A 20068-nucleotide genomic window follows, 5' to 3' on the forward strand; every position below is an offset into this window, starting at 1 on the left:
TAATATAGACAGGAAGGGAGTTGGGGAGGCATGAGGGAAAGTCTAAAACAGGGAGAGAATAAAATATTTAGGGACAGTAGAAGCAGAGAGACAATTATTATCCATTCAGAATATTAAACTTTGTTGCTTTAGAGGCATAGTAAAGGTAAAGGTTCCCCTTGACAATTTTTGTCCAGTCGTGTCCGACTCTAGGGGGCAGCGCTCATCCCGCTCTTCAAGCCATAGAGCCAGCGTTTTGTCCGAAGACAATCTTCCGTGGTCACATGGCCAGTGTGATTTAGACACGGAACGCTGTTTACCTTCCCACCGAGATGGTCCCTATTTATCTACTTGCATTTGCATGCTTTCGAACCGCTAGGTTGGCGGGAGCTGGGACAGGCGACGGGCGCTCACTCCGTTGCGTGGATTCGATCTTACGACTGCTTGGTCTTCTGACCCTGCAGCACAGGCTTCTGCGGTTTAGCCCACAGCGCCACCACGTCCCCCACGTGTAGAGGCATAAAAAGGTAGAAACCCTGCGGGTTCATAGAGACTGGCATTTTGTTGTGATCCTTGTTATCCAGATGCTCCTACTTGCTCAGTGACAAGGCATGAAGACAACAGTCTGCTCTGTTGAAGTTCTGAGTAACAGTTACTCAGAGCTAAATGACTAAGATTGAGATTCTGTTCACTTATAACATCTAATAGATTTATTGACACCTATTCTTCACATATTTCAGTAACGCTTTGAAAGATCATTTACTGTTGTAGTAGCCATGTAAGTTAACTGCATTTTGTGAAATACAGTGGTGCCTCGCACAACGATTGCTTCATACAACGATGAATTCACACAGCGATGGGTTTTTTTGAGGAATTTCCCCAATCGTTTAACGATGTTCTCTATGGGGGAATTTCAGTTAACGATGTCCCTTTTTGCTCATTTAAAAGTGTCTTAAAATGTTTGAAACCTGTTTTAAATGCTTGGATTCCATAGTGCACCTTGTGAAACATGTGCAAACTTAATTTGGTTTTGTTCTGAGTCTTCATTAATTTTTGATGATTTTTTTATTTTCCCCATTTAAATCAATTGAATGGACAGTTCAATTCATTTAAATAGGGAAAACAAAAAATCACCAAAAATTAAGGACGACTCAGAACAACACCAAATTAAGTTTGCATAGGGTTCAGGAGGTGGGCTAACAATTGCAAGCATTTCAAACCTGTTCCAAACATTGTAAGACACTTAAAAATGAGCGAAAAGGGACATCGGAAAAGACTTCAAAAGCACTGAAGCCGGCTTCAGTGCTTTTGAAGCTCTTCCGTTTTCGCTCATTTTTAAGGGTCTTACAATGTTTGGAACAGGTTTTAAATGCTTGCAATCGTTAGCCCACCTCCTGAACCCTATGCAAACGTAATTTGGTGTTGTTCTGAGTCGTCCTTAATTTTTGGTGATTTTTTGAATTTTCTCTCAATGGAATGCATTGGACGGAAAGTTCAGTACATTCCAATGAGAGAAAATTCAAAAAATCACTAAAAATTAAGGACGACTCTGAACAACATCAAATTAAGTTTGCATAGGTTTCAGGAGGTGGACTAACCATTGCAATCATTTAAAACAGTGTCCAAACATTGTAAGACACTTTTACAGGAGCGAAAAAGGACTTCGCAAAGGCATTGAAATGTATTGAGTCGGCTTCAATACATTCCAATATAGGAAACATTGTTTCACTCAACGATGTTTCCTATGGGGATTTTCACTGAATGATGGCAATCTGTTCCAATTGGAACGGATTAACCAGTTTTCAATTCATTCCTATGGGAAATGGTGTTTCACAGAACGATGTTTCACACAACGTTGATTTTTTTGGAACCAATTAACATCGTTGTGTGAGGCACCAGTGTAGTAGTTTCTTTTGTCTCTTGTGAAACAATAGTCACTTGATATCATTGGATAACTTTCTGGCATATAAGGTGAGGCTCTTTGCTGATAAGGTAGAAGTACTATTAGTAGAAAGTTCATCTCATCAAGCAGGTGGCTTTGTTTTTCCAGTTGGACACTCCTCCTCCCCTCCCCAGTGCAAAGTGTAGGATCACATGTATTTGTGAAGGCTTTCACGGCCGGGATCTAATGGTTGTTGTGGGTTTTTTGGGCTCCTTGGCCATGTTCTGAAGGTTGTTCTTCCTAACATTTCGCCAGTCTCTGGCCGGCATCTTCAGAGGACAGGAGTAGCACTCTGTACTCTGGTGCAATTTGTCTATTCCTGGTGGTGCCTGGGAATGGCAAAGGTTCATAGCAGTCTCAATGGATCATGGCCCATGGGAGTGGCTGTCTCACTGCCTGTTAGGTGTTTATGGCGGGAGCTTAATAAAGAACTACTAGTCCTATTTTCTTGAGACTTCCATGAACCCTTGCCATTCCCTGGCACCACCAAGGGTAGTTTCCTACTTCTTGAAAGGCCAGTATATTGGTGATAGAAGTCCACATGAAGGTGAGAAAAGCTCCCCTTTAAACTACTGATTTTGGGCTGCCTCTCCCAGGATTCTGCCTCAGGAAATTCCTGGTGAATTCTGGAAGTTGTTCAAAAGAAAGAAAATCATTACTCTTCACACTGAGTTTGATACCGGTATATCAAGTGAGTTATTTAGCCTAGATCTAAAACTCTTGCTTGATCTCAAGTAAAGACCTCATTAAGACAAATGCTCCCATACACCCAGATTATCTTGTGCACTCATGTGCAGAAGGGAGGAGGAAATGCTTTATTTTGCCTAATGTGAGCTTGTCCTAATTAGGGATGTAAGTAGTGATCACTTTCAGAATCAAAACATAAATTATGTACAAAAGGAAAAAGTACAAGAAAGTTTCTTCTTGCAGTAAGAAGGAGAAATTTTTTAACATTTCAAAAGTCCATGCAACACTTCTTGTTGTTGCATGGACTTTTGAAAAATAGAAGCATTCAGTGGGTTGTTTGTTTACTAAAATTCAGTCTGCCAGCCTGCTGTCCTATGCTTGCTGTGTGTATATGCCTTAACTTCATTAAGGAAAAGTACTCTGATTCTACAGAAATTGTGCAAGTCAGAACAATAAAAATGTTTGTGCCCTACTCTTTCATTGGAGGTGAGAAATCTTGGGATTTTGTAGAGTTTTTGACAAGCTATTTCAGCCTAGAGTGGTCTTTTAGGCCATATGGGTGGGGTATAAAACAAACAAACAAACAAGGCATTAGTGAGTTTTTTTTTTAAATCTTAATTCACATGTACATTGAATCTCTTGTTACTGTATTTTGTTAGCTAGTTTGGAGATATACTTTTGGAATTTTCTACAAATATGATGTCTCCACAGCGACCCCAACTCCAGACCATTTATGCACTGTTCTTCATACAGTTGGGGGTCTGAACAATTCCTTCCTTTTATTAAAATTAGATGCATTGCTATTATCTGTCAATTAACAGTCTGTGAAATTTTGGCATTCCATTCTTTGAACACTGAATTTACTTAGAAATCTTTGTTGATGAATGTCAGGTGTAGAATGTTTGTTTTTATATTCCATGTTTTGGGTAGAAGTTAATCTGAAAAGTCTGTAGTTCCTTACATTTGAACTGGAATCCCTATTTTTTTTTTTTTAAAAAAAAAGTTGATTACCATCCAGTACTCTAGCAAGGAACTTAATTGTAATGATAAGCTGCATATTTTTGCTGAGAAATCAGATCAGTTCCACATTTCAGTTCAAGAACTCTCAGGAGATTGCTGTGTGACCCTATGAACTTCATAGCTTATGAATTAGCTTTCATTGTTTGCCACTTCTGTTTGACACAGGGGGAGCTTTGTCCTCCCCACCTGCAGTGGTTAAGATATGTGTTTTGCCATTTTCTTCCACGACAAAGGATAGTACAAAGAATTAATTAACCTTTCTGTAGCAAGCCATTTTTGTCCCTAGTAATTTACCTGTTCTTGTGTGCTCATAAAGACAGTTTTGTTGGTTGATCATATGTAGCTTATTCTCAGATTCCTTCTTTGCTTGCCCTTTTACCAGCTGGAATTTGTACTTTTTTATTTTCCAGTTTTGCTTTTGCTGCCTCAATGCTTCTTCCTTGATATTACTTTTAATTTGGCTACAGTTGTAGTTGTAGACTAAATTTTATCCCAGCTTCTTTGATATGAGCCACATTTCTGTGTGCCTGTATTGTCAGTCAAAAAATAACCTTGAATTTTGATAGAGGGTGATGGGAGGGGAGCTTGTTGAATGACCTCCGAGCCTTTGCCAAACAGATTGAGGGAAACATTCCAATCTTTACCACTAGTTTGCAATTTGAAATTTGATTTTAACCAAGGAGCTTAGCAAACACATCTGGGCATTATTCTTGGAGCTTTCATATTTTTGTTGTACCATCCAGAGCTCTGTGGTGTGGTTGTACATTTTTGTGGTCTAATAAAGCTGTCACCCATCCTTGCCTTTGGGTTGCATACAAGGATCACAGATCTTTTTTTTTCCTTTATTGTTCCTCCTTGATTATTGTAGTTGTTTGGAGACTGTGCTTGACAATCCTGGCATCCTTTTAAACTTCTGCTTGTTTTAACCTGTAGAAAACATTTGCTCTGGGATTCTCTTATGGAAGTTTTTAGAAATTTCCAGACTTTCTGAAGGTCTTTGACTTTTATTTATTTATTTATTTAAATTAATTTATATGCCGCCCACACTACCCAGAGGTTAACATTATTTTAGCTATTTTCTTATATTTGACAACTCCTGTTGAAACTGATTTTTTTTCTATTCATGTTGTTTCATACAAAAGGGCTGTTTCTTTTAAAAGAAGCTAGAAAACATGTTAAATCCTGAGATTGAACATTTAAGAGCCTCTAGGCTTCTTACCCTAAACTAGCTTCCTAGTGCTGATTCCGAAGTCTCTTGGCAAGAATACATCTGAGGGTGGGATGTCACTGTTGTTGTTTGAATGTAGACAGTTTGGGTTCTGAACCTTCCAGTTTTGGTTATGAATGCTCCAAGGAACTTTAGATGTGTTTATGTATAGAACTGAAAAGGTTTCTGTCTTTAAGTAGATCGGTCTCTGTGGATGTTGAGGCAACTGGGTATTTCAGTGTTGTTTTCATCACCATGGTGCTACAAGGTGGGGAGAAGACATGCTTGGGCCAGTCTGACAAGGCTACAGTGGTTCAAGAAGAAACTGCCAAGCAGTAATTTTAGTAAGTCAGAAAAAGGATTATAATATGGTTTGTGTTATAAAAAAAAACTAATGTGTTTGCTGTAAACTTTTGAGTATGGGTTTTTAAACAAAGCTTTTTCCTATAACGAGATAGTACTGGTTTACTGCAAATATAGAGTAGGTAATATACATGTTTATATATTACTTGCATATAATATACAAATAATATGTGTGTCCGTACAGTGTTGTTCATAAAAAGACTGCTTTCTGCATCCTTCTTAGAACTTACAAGTGGTATACAGTATACAAAAGTACCTGTATGTCTTACTGATATATTCTTTCATATCTTCTTATCCTGTATATTCCTCCATACTTATCTTATTTCTTCCTCAAGCCTGTTTTCCATACTGTTTTAGAGCCTTCCGTTAATCTTCCTCAGTCAATAATCTATACATTATAACAGTAATCCCTTTCATTCCAGTTGTATCATCTTGCTTTTCTCTCTCGAGTATTATTTCAAAATTTGTCCTCTCTGCATTTGCCACTATTTTTAATCCATCCTTTTGTCCATACATCTAGTTGAATCAAATTAAACCAAGATAGTCTTTCTTCTTTCCTTTATTTTTTTCTGCTGTTCCTCTTCTCTATCCACTCTTTTAATCTACTATTTTTTTTCCTTTTAATATTGTTTTCAAATTTGCTTTTAAATTCTCTGGAATGTTCTCTAGCTCTTTAGTCAGGAATATGTGAGAAATCATGGAATTTAATATTCTTCTGTGCTTCTATTCTGATTCCAAACCTGTACCATATTTTTAGAAAGGAGTTTTCTAATCTTTTTATTTTCCTTTTTTTAAAACTAAAAATAATATTTAAAACTAATAATAATATTGACCAGGATTTCTGGTCAATAGGATACCCTCTTATGCTCACTACCATTTGTACTTGTCAAAAAACAGCCCTGACAATTGCTTTGTGTTTGGATGAGAAGTGATGAAAAAATTCAGCTTCTGCATTGGCCCTTGCTTGGTGTCACTTTGTGAATGGTCCCCAATTATAACTCCATCAACTCTGGGTGGCTAGTATAACCAATAACAGCCTTTATTGGAGTGAACTTTGATTTAGTTGCAGTATCTTGGTTTCTAGTCCTCTCTGACAGGTTCTTGGTAAGCTATGTTCCCTGCATTAACCCCGCCCCAGATAATGTCTTTCCAGTAAGATGCTCAGCAACATATTTTTTCTTCCTTCCACTTTTTTCTCATCCATAGAAAGCTGCGTCAAACAGTGGTGTGGCTTAAGTTAAATAAGTTTAAAAAACACAGGTGATCCAGGTAGTAATGCCCCATGTCCCACAAAATTATGGAACATGGAGTGTTACCACCTAGATCAGTGGTTCTTAACCTTTTTGAAAGAAACGCCCCCTTGAGCCATTGAGGAAGTTATCATCGCCCCCCCTCCCCGCAGTGATGATATCTTATTTATTTATTTATTTATTTATTTATTTATTTATTTATTTATTTATTTATTTATTTATTTATTTAAGACACTTAAATCCAATGACCCCTGAAAACAAAATTAAATTCCAAGAAAATGAAATGCCCCCCCCCAAAAGTAACATGTAATGATTTAGTTGCAAGTGAATTTTAAGACGCAAAAAGAAATATAAAAAGGGCATAAAAACAAATGCAGGAACTAAAAATTTCAAGACAAAAAGTCTGAAACTGAATTAAAATTGGAGGATAATATATATTCATGCACACTGTAAAAAGGCTGCAGCCATCTCCACAGGTTTGGCTTGCTCCAGCGCCCCCCTACCGCCCCCCTTCTGCTCCAGCGCCCCCATGCTGCTCCTTTTCATTCTACTGCCCCCCTGAAAAATGAAATCGCCCCCTGGGGGGCATTATCGCCCATGTTAAAAACCACTGACCTAGATCACTTGGTTTTAAAAGAAGTCTCCAATACCATGATGGGACGTGGTGGCGCCGTGGGCTAAACCACAGAAGCCTGTGCTGCAGGGTCAGAAGACCAGCAGTCATAAGATCGAATCCATGCAACAGAGTGAGCGCCTGTCGCTTGTCCCAGCTCCCGCCAACCTAGCGGTTCGAAAGCATGCAAATGCGAGTAGATAAATAGGGACCACCTCGGTGGGAAGGTAACAGCGTTCCGTGTGTAAGTCGCACTGGCCATGTGACCACGGAAGATTGTCTTCGGACAAACGCTGGCTCTATGGCTTGGAAACGGGGATGAGCACCACCCCCTAGAGTCGAACACGACTGGACAAAAATTGTCAAGGGGAACCTTTACCTTTACCTTTTTACCAATACCAAATGTGAAATAATAATAATAATAATAATAATAATAATAATAATAATAATAATAATAATAATAATAATAATAATAATAATAATAATAATAATAATAATACAGTGGTGCCTCGCTTAACGAGTGCACCGTATAGCGATGTTTCCGTATAGCGATCCCTTTTTCGGGATCGCTATACGGAAACATACCCGATCGTCGCAGTGGGGAAAACCCGTATTGCAAAGATCGGGTATTGCGGTGGCCATTTTGGAGCCGTGCCCTTGCTTAGCAAAGGCGCGAAAATGGCTGCCGGCAATTGGAATCCTCGCTGAACGGGTAAGTAAGAAAGGTATTGGAACGCATTAAACTAAGTTTAATGCGTTTCAATACATTTTCCCTACCCGTTTAGCGACGATTTCGCATAGCGAGGGTTAATCCGGAACGGATTACCACTTTAATAATAATAATAATAATAATAATAATAATAATAATAATAATAATAATAATAATAATAATAATAATAATAATAATAATAATAATAATAATAATAATAATAATAATAATAATGTGCCGTCAAGTCTGACTTATGGTGATTTTTTTCAAGATTTTCCAGGTAGAGAATAATCAGAAGTGGTTTAACAGTCCCTTCACATTGGGGCACCCTGGAACTGTGCAGCTTGCCCAAAGCCACATAGGTTGTCTTTCCCCCCAGAGGCACAGTGGGAAATTAAACTTCCAACCCCTGGCTCCAGCTGAAAAACTGTGTAGAGACATGAAAACATATGGTACAACTTGAAACCATCCCTGAGAAATATGCTTTCTTTTTTTGAAACACGACAAGAGGAAATATAGCTTTTCTTCCCATATTGTTATAAATGATTCTTGTGAAATCATCTATATATGAAATAAATGTATTTGAGAATGCATCACAGGGTTTTTTTTTCCTCCCTAAAATGCTTCTGGATAGGTCAGGGTTTATGGAACTATTCAGTTCTTCTCACTTTAATGAGGAGTTTTCTAGCAAGGAAAAAAACATGGTGAGAAAACACTGGAGGCTACAAACTGAAGACAATGTAATTTGGACTCCTTATAAAACACTTTGAATGTAACAGGGTGATTGTATAATAAAAACTCTGTGAAGGCACTTTAATATTGAAAATAGGTTCTGTTTGGAGACATATGCATGTTGTATAGATTTAAGACTGTGTTTTTCTTTTTCTATATTCATTTAAAACCAAAACAAACAAAATATAAAAAGAGAGGAGAGGGAAAATAAAGTAAAAGAAAAAGAGGGAAAATATATAAAATATAATATTTAGCTGATCATATACATTAATATAAGCTAATCATATGTCAAAAAAAGATTACATTTAGAGCTGATGTCAGTAGAACAGATGTTTAGGTGTAGCCAAAGAAGTAAGATATTTAGATGAGTGAATGGAGGATTCTGTATATTTCACCTTCTTACATTGAAACTTATGCCTTTGGCAATGATAAGAGCTTGTAAAATTCAACCATAGTGACTTTTAGTTAAATTCAAACTTCAGGAACATACCGTATTTTTCCATGTATAAGACCCCCCCACTTTTCTAAACCAAAATTTCTTTCTTTGCAAGAAAGTGGAAGGGAAAAGTGATTCCTGCTTTCCCCCTCCACTTTTTTTTTGCAAAAAGGTGCTTTCCCTCTCCACATTTGCAAAGAAAATGGAGGGGGAAAGTGACCCGGGAAAGTTCTACCCGGGTCACACGGGCGAGCCAGGAGGTGAGGCTGAGGAGCTTAACGCCGAGGGAGGCCCGAAAAGAGAAAACAAGAAATAGGGCCTTCTCGGCGGTGGCTCCTCGCCTTTGGAATAACTTACCTCCTGGCATTCGCGGAGCTCCCTCGCTGGGCACCTTTAAGAACCTATTAAAGACTTGGATGTTTCGGCAGGCCTTCTCTCCAGATTACTTTTGATTTTCTTCTCTCCTTTATTGTTCCCCTATTTTTAATTGTTGTTGTAATTAGGCTGTTTTATGTTATTGTATTTTATCTCTGTTGTTGGCCGCCTAGAGTAGTCCACCACGACTAGATAGGCGGGATATAAATTAAATAAATAAATAAATAAATAAATAAATAAATAAATAAATAAATAAATAAATAAATAAATAAATAAATAATAATAATAATAATAATAATAATAATAATAATAATAATAATAAAAAGCAGCTTTTGCCCTCCATTTTCTTTGTAAAACATGAAGGGGGGAAGCTGCTTTCTGCAATAAAAATGTAGGGGGATAGCAGGGATCAAAGTGCTTTGATCCGTCCCCCTTCCTTACTTCCGTCTATAAAATGACCCTCAATTTTTCTTATACAGTGGTGCCTCGCTTAACGAGCGCCCTGTTTAATGACAAAACCGCTTGGTGATGAAGAATTTGCAATTGAAAAAGCGATCGCATTGCGATGTTTTAAATAGGAAAAATCGCTTTGCGATGATTGGTAAGCTGTTTCGCTTACTGATTATCGCATAGCAATCTTTTTCCTACAGCTGATCGGCGGTTCCAAAATGGCTGCTGGAAAAAAAAACATGGCCACCTGCTGTGTTTTGGGACGGATTCCTTACATACCGGGCAGCGAAAATGGCCACCCTATGGAGGATTTTCGCTTAAAGGTGAGTTTTTTTGCCTATAGGAACGCATTGAAGGGGTTTCAATGCATTCCTATGGGCTTTTAAAAATCTCTTAGCGATGTTTTCGGTTAGCGGCGATTTTTGCTGCACCGATTAACATCGCTAAGTGAGGCACCACTGTAATTATTTTAGGAAAAAATGTCATTTTATACACAGAAAAATACGGTAGTTTAAATGTACATACGTAGCTACAAATCTAAAGCATGTTTCTAATACAACATTATTTTGCTGTAAAATATCCAACCAAAAAGAGGTCACTACTGGACATTTTCTCACCACATCTCTCAAAGAAATGTTAACATTTAGCTAAAGCTGCCAGCTTGTTTCTCAATAAGCAAGGTGGTATTCAGTTTGTCTGATATACCAGTTTTGCAGAACCAAGCAAAACTTTAGTTCTAAACGGATTTTAGATATTGAAACTAGGACAGTTTTCTGTTGGTTAATCTGAACAGGATAGTTCAGTTTTCTGTTTTACTCCATTCTCATTTCATTGATAAAAAATTTAGTGCTTTTTAGGATTGGAGCCTATGTACGTTGTCATATACAAGCTTGAAAAACCATGTCACAATTAATTTACGTGTTTGCATTGTTCATGCTTTCAATTCTTTTCTTTTTTTCATAAGGCTCTTCCTTCTTCCATGGTGATAGTAGCAATTTATTGCCCAGTGATAGCAGCTCTCTTCATTGCTCTCAAGATGGTAAACTACCGTTTGCACAGAGCTCTTGATGAAGGTGAAATTGTGGAGAGGAATGCTAGTGAACGCATGGACAGAGGTGCAAAAACAGAACAAGATAACTCTTTGGCCCGGAGAAAGGACAGTAATGGACCTAGGTAAGATATCTTCAGTTTTTGCATTTTGACGATAGAATATTATTCTTTGTTATGATATATTTGGTGAATAATCTTACTGGATATTCTCTGCAATATGCATCAGGATAGCCTGTGTAATAAAATTTGAGACAATCACTTTAACCATTGTGTGCATTGTTTCCTGTAGCTCACTTCTGGGTTACAGAACTATTGTATAAAACAATATGCCCCACATGTCAGTTTACCATAAGCTTCAATTTGCGTGGATTCACCCATGGGTAAGAAAACTGCATGTATGCATGACAGAACAGTCTTCTAGCCCAGCCTGAGCCTGACTCAAACCAGCCTCAGCCTGTTGGACTGCTTATATTGCTCTTGAGGAGAGAGCCTTGGAAAGAAAATTCAGCTGCTTCTGCTCTTTTTTCCTCTGCTGTTAGTATAGGTAAAGATAAAGGTTCCCCTTGACATTTAGTCCAGTCGTGTCTGACTCTAGGGGCGGTGCTCATCCCCATTTCCAAGCCATAGAGCCAGCATTTGTCCGAAGACAGTTTCCGTGGTCACGTGGCCAGTGCAGCTAGATACGGAACACTGTTACCTTCCCACTGAGGTAGTACCTATTTATCTACTTGCATTTGCATGCTTTCGAAGTGGTAGGTTGGCAAGAGCTGGGACAAGTGACGGGAGCTCACTCGTCGCGTGGATTTGATCTTACGACTGCTGGTCTTCCGACCTTGTAGCACAGAGGCTTCTGTGGTTTAACCCACAGCGCCACCATGTCCCTCTTAGTATAGACAGAAGTCTAAATAATTGGCATAATTCCACACAAGGCTTCCAAGCATCTTCCTTTATTGTGCATGTCCCCAGGTCCGTATGGGAAAAAGTCTCTATAGTTGGGCACTTGTTAGTTCTGAACTCAACCCTGATGAGTTACTATAGACAGAATTCCACTATGTATACTGATGTTAGTCAAATGGTATAAATATCAGCATCTATGCAGCATTTTTGGGAGGGTGTTCTTGAAATTTTTGCCAGGATATGGAGAAGCACAGTTGCACTAGGGTGCTGACCTGTATCTTATTTACACCCAGGTTCCCTCTCTCCTTTTGTTTATGTACATTCTCTCTTCTTCTCACTTTTACACATACTGTTGGCTTTTGCTGTAGCAGAGGCAAGGAATTTCCACACCCACGGGTGGGAAATGCCCAGCTATTGCTTCCACTTCTTTTCTTTTCTTTTCTTTTTGGTGGCTTTCAGAGAAGTCAGAGACTTCTGCAGGTGCATAAGCTGAGAGTTGTGGATGCTGTCATGAGGGCAGTCAGTGTCCTCTCCTCCTGTGAGCCCTCCACGGAATGATCAGGCAGGTGGCAGGAAGGAAGAGAAATGGCTGAAGATGGTTTCTTATAACTAGGATGGATTTGTGTGTGTGTACATGGAGAAGAAGAAGTTGATGTAGCTCAGTTGGTTGCAACACCTGGCAACAAAGTCAGGGGCTAAAAATTTGAATCCCTACTATGTTTCCCAGAAGGAGCAAGCCAAGATCTCCCCAAGCCTGAGTGGCTGGTGAGTTATATTCCCTGCCAATTGTGCAACTTTGGGCAAGGCACATGATTCCAGAGCACCATCAGAAGAAGATATTGGTAAACCACTTCTGAGTACTGTACTTTATGCCTAGAAGATCCTGGAAAGGGTTTCATAAGTCTCATTTTGTATGTTAAAAGTCAAAATCATAAAGCTAAGAATCACATTCTTCTTCTTTGTAACCTCTGTGAATGCACACGATAGGGTTAAGTCCACGCCTGCGCTGGGCTTCTCGGAACGTTCTACAGCTTAGGAGAAAAAATTGAATAATTAAGTGTTGCCCCTATAGCGCATGCTCCATCTGCCCATAGCCTCAGTTCCATTTTACCCCCTTCGCGTACGGAACTTCTCTGGCTAGAGCTCTTACTTTCCACCGTTTTTGGTGTTCTTGGTTCGACTTCGGCTTTCATAAACAACTACTCTTTATCTGTTGCCCCTTTTCAGACTTCCTTCCTTGTGCCTGACCTCGGACTGTCTCTTCGACTACGTCTTTGGATTTTTCCCGCTCTCTGGTTCTTACCTTGGACTCGGTTCTCAAACTTTTCGTTTACCTCCTACTGTGAGTTTTTACTCCTGGGCTCCTTGGTTTATGTTCCCCTCGGACCCCCTGAAAAAGTGCACCTCGTGTAAATCCAAGCTACCGTCTTCGGACGGACACGAGTTTTGTGTGCTGTTTGGGAGAAGCGCACTTGGCACAGTCTTGCAGGGAGTGCAAGAAATTCACGTGGGCAGATCTTAGAGCCAGGCAACAGCAGCTCAAACTTTTTCTGTGGGACACCACCCTCTCAGCTTCCCAACCTAGCGCCATGGAGGTATCTCCCTCCCATTCTGCCAGGGCCAGGGTGAGTGATTCTATCAACCCACTCCCCCCTCCACTGCCCCCTAAGCCGGGAAGACCTGCAAAAAAGGCGGCTCCATCAAAGCCTAAAACAGCCCTACCGATAATTGATCCATCTGGTAGTGCCGCTCAGGGCACATCTAAAGGAGCTCCCACTGGCAAGCCCTCTTCCAGATCAGCTAAATCCTCCAAGGAGCCTGCAAAGAAAAAGAAAGAGAAAGCGCCTCTTAAGCCCATGAAGAACGGAGCGCGCGGAGGACTTGATCCCCAATGCCCGGTCACTACCATCCTTAATTCGCCTCCCTCCCCCATCTTGGAAGAGGTCAAGGGTGCGCACGAGTCTGGTGGGGACGACGGAGATTCTATCCCACCTCGACAACCACGGGCAATGGTGGGAACGCAGAGCCTAACCTGCTAGATGGCATACCAATATCTAGCGCTGGTTCTGCCCTACACAGCCCTGTTTCCACTGGGCGGGTGTCTTCGGTGGTCTCGTGTTCTAGCCCAATTTCACCACCTCATAAGAGAACAGCCAAGACAAAGCATATTTCTCCACTTCGGGACAGGCGCCACCATAGGGAAATAGTCATTCTACATTAGCCCTCTCGCCGGGAGGACTCTTATGTTATTGATCTCAATCGGCGCCGAGGAAGGGACACTAATTCTGATTCCCTGTCTGACGACGGAGCCTACCGCTCACATAAAAGGGTCCGCTATGTTTATGCCTCCTCTTCCTCACCATCTCCTTCCCCCCTAAACATCGGAGTCGGGGAACATCCAGAACCCGAAAGCACACTGAGAAAATAAGGCTAGATCATCATAAGCCACAGGCTGGCCACGACCATGGGGTCAAGCCTTCCGTTCCATCCGGCACCTTGGGCAAACAGTCTGCAGCTGCCTCAGCGTCAACCACGATCACGGGCAAACCCAGTGCTCATGGGAAGAGATCACTTTCCCCACCTCCGCCGTCTCTACCAGAGGAACGGGGATCCTCAGCGGGTTCGATAGCACCCTTGATCACTCCCCTTGAGGGATCGGACAATGAGTCCATTTCAGAGGCCCCTTCAGAATTTGGCGCCTCAGATATTCACGCCCCTGCATCTTCCGAAGATTTTTCTTCATATGTTAAAATGGTGTCTCGCATGGCTAAAGCCCTCAAGCTTGATATTGAAAAGACTCCCCCCCTGCAGAGGATCTTGTCTTTGGGATTGATGATAAAGACAAAGCGCCTCCACTCAGCATTGCCCTCGTTCCATCCTTGCTGGCCATGATCAAAGAGTCTTGGTCCACTCCACTTCTACACAGGTCACTCATAGAGTTGAAAATTATTACAAAACACATGGTGAAGATGCGGCTTTTCTGGCCAAACACCCAGTGCCTAACTCGATTATCGTTCAGTCTAACCAATCTAAGGCATCCTCAAGAGCGCAGATTACTTCCTCCAATAGGGAAGGCAGAAAGCTCGACGTCCTCGGCAGCAAGATGTACTCTTTCACCACCTTTCTCATTAGGGTGGCAAATTACCAGGCAGCCATGGCAGCCTATCAACACCAGCTCTGGGAGAGAGTGCTACCTGTCCTCCAAGAGATACCAGAGGACTTGAGAACTCCCTTGCTCAATACCTTTGAAGAGGCAACTAAAGTAGCCAAACACCAACTGTTAGCCTCATATCACTCTGCTGACATTGCATCTAAGACTATGACTTCGTCCATAATATTGCGTCGCCATGCTTGGCTTCGATCATCAGGCATCAATGAAGATGCTAAGAATCGGATTGAGGTTCTCCCTTTTGATGCCATGGGAGTATTTAATGAGAAGACTGACGAGTCAATGGAAAGCTTCCACAAAATGAAAAAGAAGGCAAAATCCTACACTATACACCAGCAGCCAAAATTTCAGACATACCAATAGCGTAAACCATACACCACACAAAACTACTTACCTTCTACTTCACAAACTTACCGGCCATTCAAACAGCAGTCCCAGTCTCGACTCCCTCACGCTTCTTCCGGATCTCTCTCTTTCCACTCTCAAGCCCAGGGTTAGAGACGTCAGTCATTCTGTCTTCCTGTCAAAAAGACCAGACATTATCTTTGACTCCACGATCGTATTGACACGTCACCCATCCCACATCCGTCTAGCTCAGTTCCTTCACAATTGGTCTGCCATCACAACCGACAAATGGGTCCTTGACATCATCCAGTTCGGGTATCGCCTAGAATTCTTAGAACTTCCCCCTTTGGGACGCATCAAAAATACAACTTTCAATCCAGCCTTACAAATGGAAATCTTCAATTTACTCCAAAAACATGCTGTAGAACTAGTCCCTCACGAGCACGTCACAAACAGATTCTTCTCCAGATACTTCGCTGTCCCCAAAAAGGACAGAGACATTCATCCTATCTTAGATCTCTGGGCACTAAACCATTACCTACTTGTAAGAAAGTTCCGCATGGTCACTATAGAGACCATTCTTCACCTACTTTGTCAAGGCGACTGGTTCACTATCATAGCCTATTTTCATATTTCTATTCATCCTCATCATCGCAAGTATCTGCGTTTGTTTTCTAGACACCGTTTATCAGTTCTGTGCCCTTCCTTTCAGTTTATCTGCCGCCCCTCGCACATTTACAAAGTGCATGGCCCCAGTCGCCGCATACCTTCGCATGCACAACATCAACGTCTATCCTTATATAGACGACTGGCTAACCGTGGCGGACTCTCCAGAAAATGCAGCTCGCAGCACTGTATTCATCTTAGAAACCCTCAGATCACTGGGACTACAAGTAAACAAGTCAAAGTCCCACCTCCACCCATCGCAAACTACGGAGTACATAGGCACCACAATCAACTCCATCACAGCACGTATCACGCTTCCCCCTCAGCGCATCTCCAAGATCCAATGAGCAATCCACTGGTTCCGTCCCTACAGGACAGTGTCAGCCCATCATGTTCAACATCTCGGCCTTATGGCCTCTTCCACCGCGACTTTTCAGCACGCATGACTAAAAATGAGATCCTTGCAAGCATGGTTTCTCACGTTGTTCAATCCACTAACGGACGATCCGCACAAATGTCTCAGGGTAACGCTGGAACTCTGACAACAGCTTCAATGGTGGACGTTTCCCCCCCATCTCCTCGTCGGTCACCCATTCCGACCATTCCAGCTTACAGCCCAAGTGACAACAGACGCCAGCCCTGTAGGCTGGGGCACTCATTGTGGCAACCACAAGATTCATGCCCTCTGGTCCCGCACGGAACAGAGACTCCACATCAATCAGCTAGAGATGTGGGCAGTCATAAAAGCTGTTTAAGCATTTCTTCCACTTCTACACGGACAAGCCATCCAAGTGGTTATGGACAATACAACCACGATGCATTACATAAACAAGCAGGGAGGCACCCGCTCCCTCCGTCTTATTTACCTAACATTTCTTCTGTGGGAGTACTGTTACACCAATCACATATTCCCAGTGGCTGTCCACATTCCAACTTCCGACAGCCAGCTGGCGGATGCACTCAGCTGCCTAACTACACAGACCCACGAATGGGAACTCGATCCGTCCATCTTCCTCCAAATCTGCCAAAGGTGGGGAACCCCACACATCGATATGTTTGCAACCAACAGCAACAAAAAGTGCACCAGATACTGCTCCAGGGCAGGTTGTGGCCGTGACTCAATAGGGGATGCAGTAATGGTTCTGTGGGAGGAGACACTTCTCTACATGTTTCCCCCTCTTCCTCTTGTTCAACGAACCATAGTCCGCATTTGCCAGACCTCAGCAGACGCCATTCTCATAGCACCCTTTTGGCCACGGCAAGCGTGGTTCTCCACACTGAGAAGCATGGCGGTCAATTACTTCCAGCTTCCAAGCATCCTGCACCTTCTCACTCAAAACAACGGCAGTCTCCACCATCCAAATGTCCAGTCCCTCCATCTGACAGCTTGAAGGATTCTTCCATGATCAGAAGCGTCCTAGAAAAGGCCAGAAAACCCTCCACTAACACTCTATATACTTACAAGTGGAAAAATTTCTGCAAGTACGCCTCCTCTAAAGGTTTCCAGTCTGCCCCAGTCTCATTACCGGACCTCCTCCATTACCTAAAATACCTGTTCGACCTTGGTTTGTCTGTCTCTACTCTCAAGGTCTACATATCGGCTATTGTGGCACACCAACCATGTAATTCCGATGCTGCAAAGTCCTTCTCGCACCCTACTTTGAAACTCTTCCTGAAGGGCCTATCCAATCTTCGACCTACGGTCACATCGCCTCTACCTCAGTGATCACTTCACCTCGTCCTTCATGCTGTTGACACGACCCCCTTTCGAGCCTTTAGCATCTTCGGATTTTCACCTCCTATCATTCAAGACCCTTTTCCTCGTAGCCATCACCTCGGCTAGGCGCGCTAGTGAGTTAGCAGCGCTGAGGGCTGATCCTCCCTATCTTCCGTTCTTTCTGGACAAAGTGCTTCTCTACTTGGACACTGCCTTCTTGCCCAAGGTGACATCTGCGTTTCACTTAAATCAAACACTGGTCTTACCAACACTTTTTCCTAATCCATCCTCTCCAGCTGAAAGACTACTCCATAGCCTTGATGTACGAAGGGCATTGGCGTTTTATATTTCACGGACTAAAAGCTTCCATCTTTCTAACAGACTTTTTGTATGTTTTCACGGGCAACGCAAGGGACATGCTGCCTCATCTCAGACTTTGTCGCGTTGGCTCGTTTCCACTATTAACCTCGCTTATGAGATGGCAGGCAAGACTCCCCCTGCTGCTATCAAGGGCCATTCCACATGAGCAATATCAACTTCTATGGCTCTCCTGAAAGGAGTGAACCTAGTGGACATCTGCAGGGCTGCAACATGGTCCAGAGCATCCACTTTTATAAAGCATTACAGTCTGGACCTCTGAGGTAAAAGAGAGGCCAGTTTTGGGAGAGCTGTCCTTACGTCATTACTTCAGTGACGGCCCTCCTCCGGTAAGATGGCTTGCTAATCACCCTATCATGTGCATTCACAGAGGTTGCGAAGAAGTAGAGGAGTTTACTTACCTGTAACCATAGTTCTTTGAGTAAACCTCTGTGAATTCACACTTCCCAACCAGCCTCCCCTCTGTCTGTCACTGCTTAATTGGCTCTATGTCTATAGGAGCTTACCACTGGCGAATAAAATGGAACTGAGGCTACGGGTGGACGGAGCATGTGCTATAGTGGCAACACTTCATTATTCATTTTTTTCTCCTAAGCTCTAGAACATTCCGAGAAGCCCGGTGCAGGCGCGGACTTAACCCTATTGTGTGAATTCACAGAGGTTTACTCGAGGAACTATGGTTACAGGTAAGTAACCTCCTCTTTTCCATCTTGCTTTTCCGTCTGTATCTGTCACCTTCTGCTTCAGTAGCCGAACTCTGAGGGAGATAGAATCTCTTCTTGAAGTTAGCTCCATTGGTGATGACTCAGCTATCTTCACTTCTGCACTCCCACCCACAGTTATGAAAAGAAGCCACATGGTTTGAGGGTGGCTGTCATTGATTGCCTATCCTTACTTAATGGCAGCAGTTTTTATTTCTACAGGCATTGGTGAGAAGGACTTTTTCTGTTGCCAGGACTATCTGTTCCTCCTTCATCCCCTTGTATTGAGGGCCATATTTAACTTGTAACTCATGCATGATTTGTTCTGTCATGGGCGGATTATTTTTATTTTTATTGTGGTTAAGGAACATTACTGATTTGCACACACACTCTTATCCTGTTACATGTCACACAGACTTTCTCTGTAATTCGTATTATGATATCTGAAGATCTTTTTTCAGTTTGTCGTGTGAAGATCACTTTTTTACCATGTCAGGGTTATGTTTCCTGTTTTCCAATCAAATGATGAGACACTCTTCTCTCTCCCAGTTTAATAACAAGAAATATTATGGGAATCTATCTGATCCTCCTAACTATGCATATTTTAAAAGGGGAAATGTATTACCTATACATTTGTTATAGTTGCACCCTACCTTTTCTCCGGTGAACTCAGGACAGCATACCAGGCTCTCCTCCTTACCACTTTATCCTCACAATCTTGTGAGGTGAGTCAGGCTGAGAGAGATGGTGACTGGCCAAGGCCACTCATTAACTTTCAGTGCCAACTCAGGATGTGGACCCGGGCCTCCTGCGCCCTCCTTTAATTGTAGCTGGGCCTAAACAATTTACTGTTCTTGTCACTTATTTGCAAGGTATAATAGGGCACTGTGAGATCATAATCAAAACAGCCTGAACTCTTCTTATTGTGATCTTCTGGACTTTTTATAGTAACAGAAAACTTTTTTTCCTGTGAAAATATATATATTTATTCCTAACACCATATAGTTGAATTCTATAAAATATACAAGCTGTGTGGCTTCAGCAGATTTGCAGCAGCTTCATTTCCTGGATTACCTATTGAACTAATTACCATATGAGCCTCCCCATATTTTAACATTGTCTCCAGGTCCCACTGTCCTCACAAGTGTGCTTTTTATAGATGCAAGAGGGCTACAGTATTTTGGTGGCTGCTCCATGGCTGTGGAATTCCCTTCCATGGGAGACTAGGCTGGCCTCCTTTCTTGTCCTGCTAGCAGGCAAACATCTGTCTTTTTAGGCAGACTTTTAATAAGTAAATTGGGGCTGAGGAAAGGGTTTTAATTGAGGAGCTGTTTCCTTAATATTTTAAACTTGTTTTTCTAAAAAAAAAAATAAGAGGTTTT

At 41.8% G+C, this 20068-nt stretch overlaps 1 protein-coding gene across 7 annotated transcripts in view; it reads left to right on the forward strand.

The window, feature by feature from the left end:
* PCNX1 (pecanex 1) overlaps window positions 1-20068 on the forward strand; it is a 117895-nt gene that overhangs the window by 5001 nt on the left and 92826 nt on the right. For 6 of the 7 annotated variants that reach the window (XM_020788508.3, XM_020788509.3, XM_078390696.1 and 3 more), the window contains exon 2: window positions 10728-10936. In XM_020788508.3, the coding sequence (XP_020644167.3) occupies window positions 10728-10936 (209 nt within the window). Of the gene's footprint in view, window positions 1-4329; window positions 5180-10727; window positions 10937-20068 lie in introns of those variants that run through there. The other variant, XM_072986178.2, reaches the window with a different exon arrangement.

The sequence above is a fragment of the Pogona vitticeps genome, chromosome 1 (genome assembly GCF_051106095.1).
Source record: "Pogona vitticeps strain Pit_001003342236 chromosome 1, PviZW2.1, whole genome shotgun sequence".
In the NCBI taxonomy this organism is placed as follows: domain Eukaryota; kingdom Metazoa; phylum Chordata; class Lepidosauria; order Squamata; family Agamidae; genus Pogona; species Pogona vitticeps.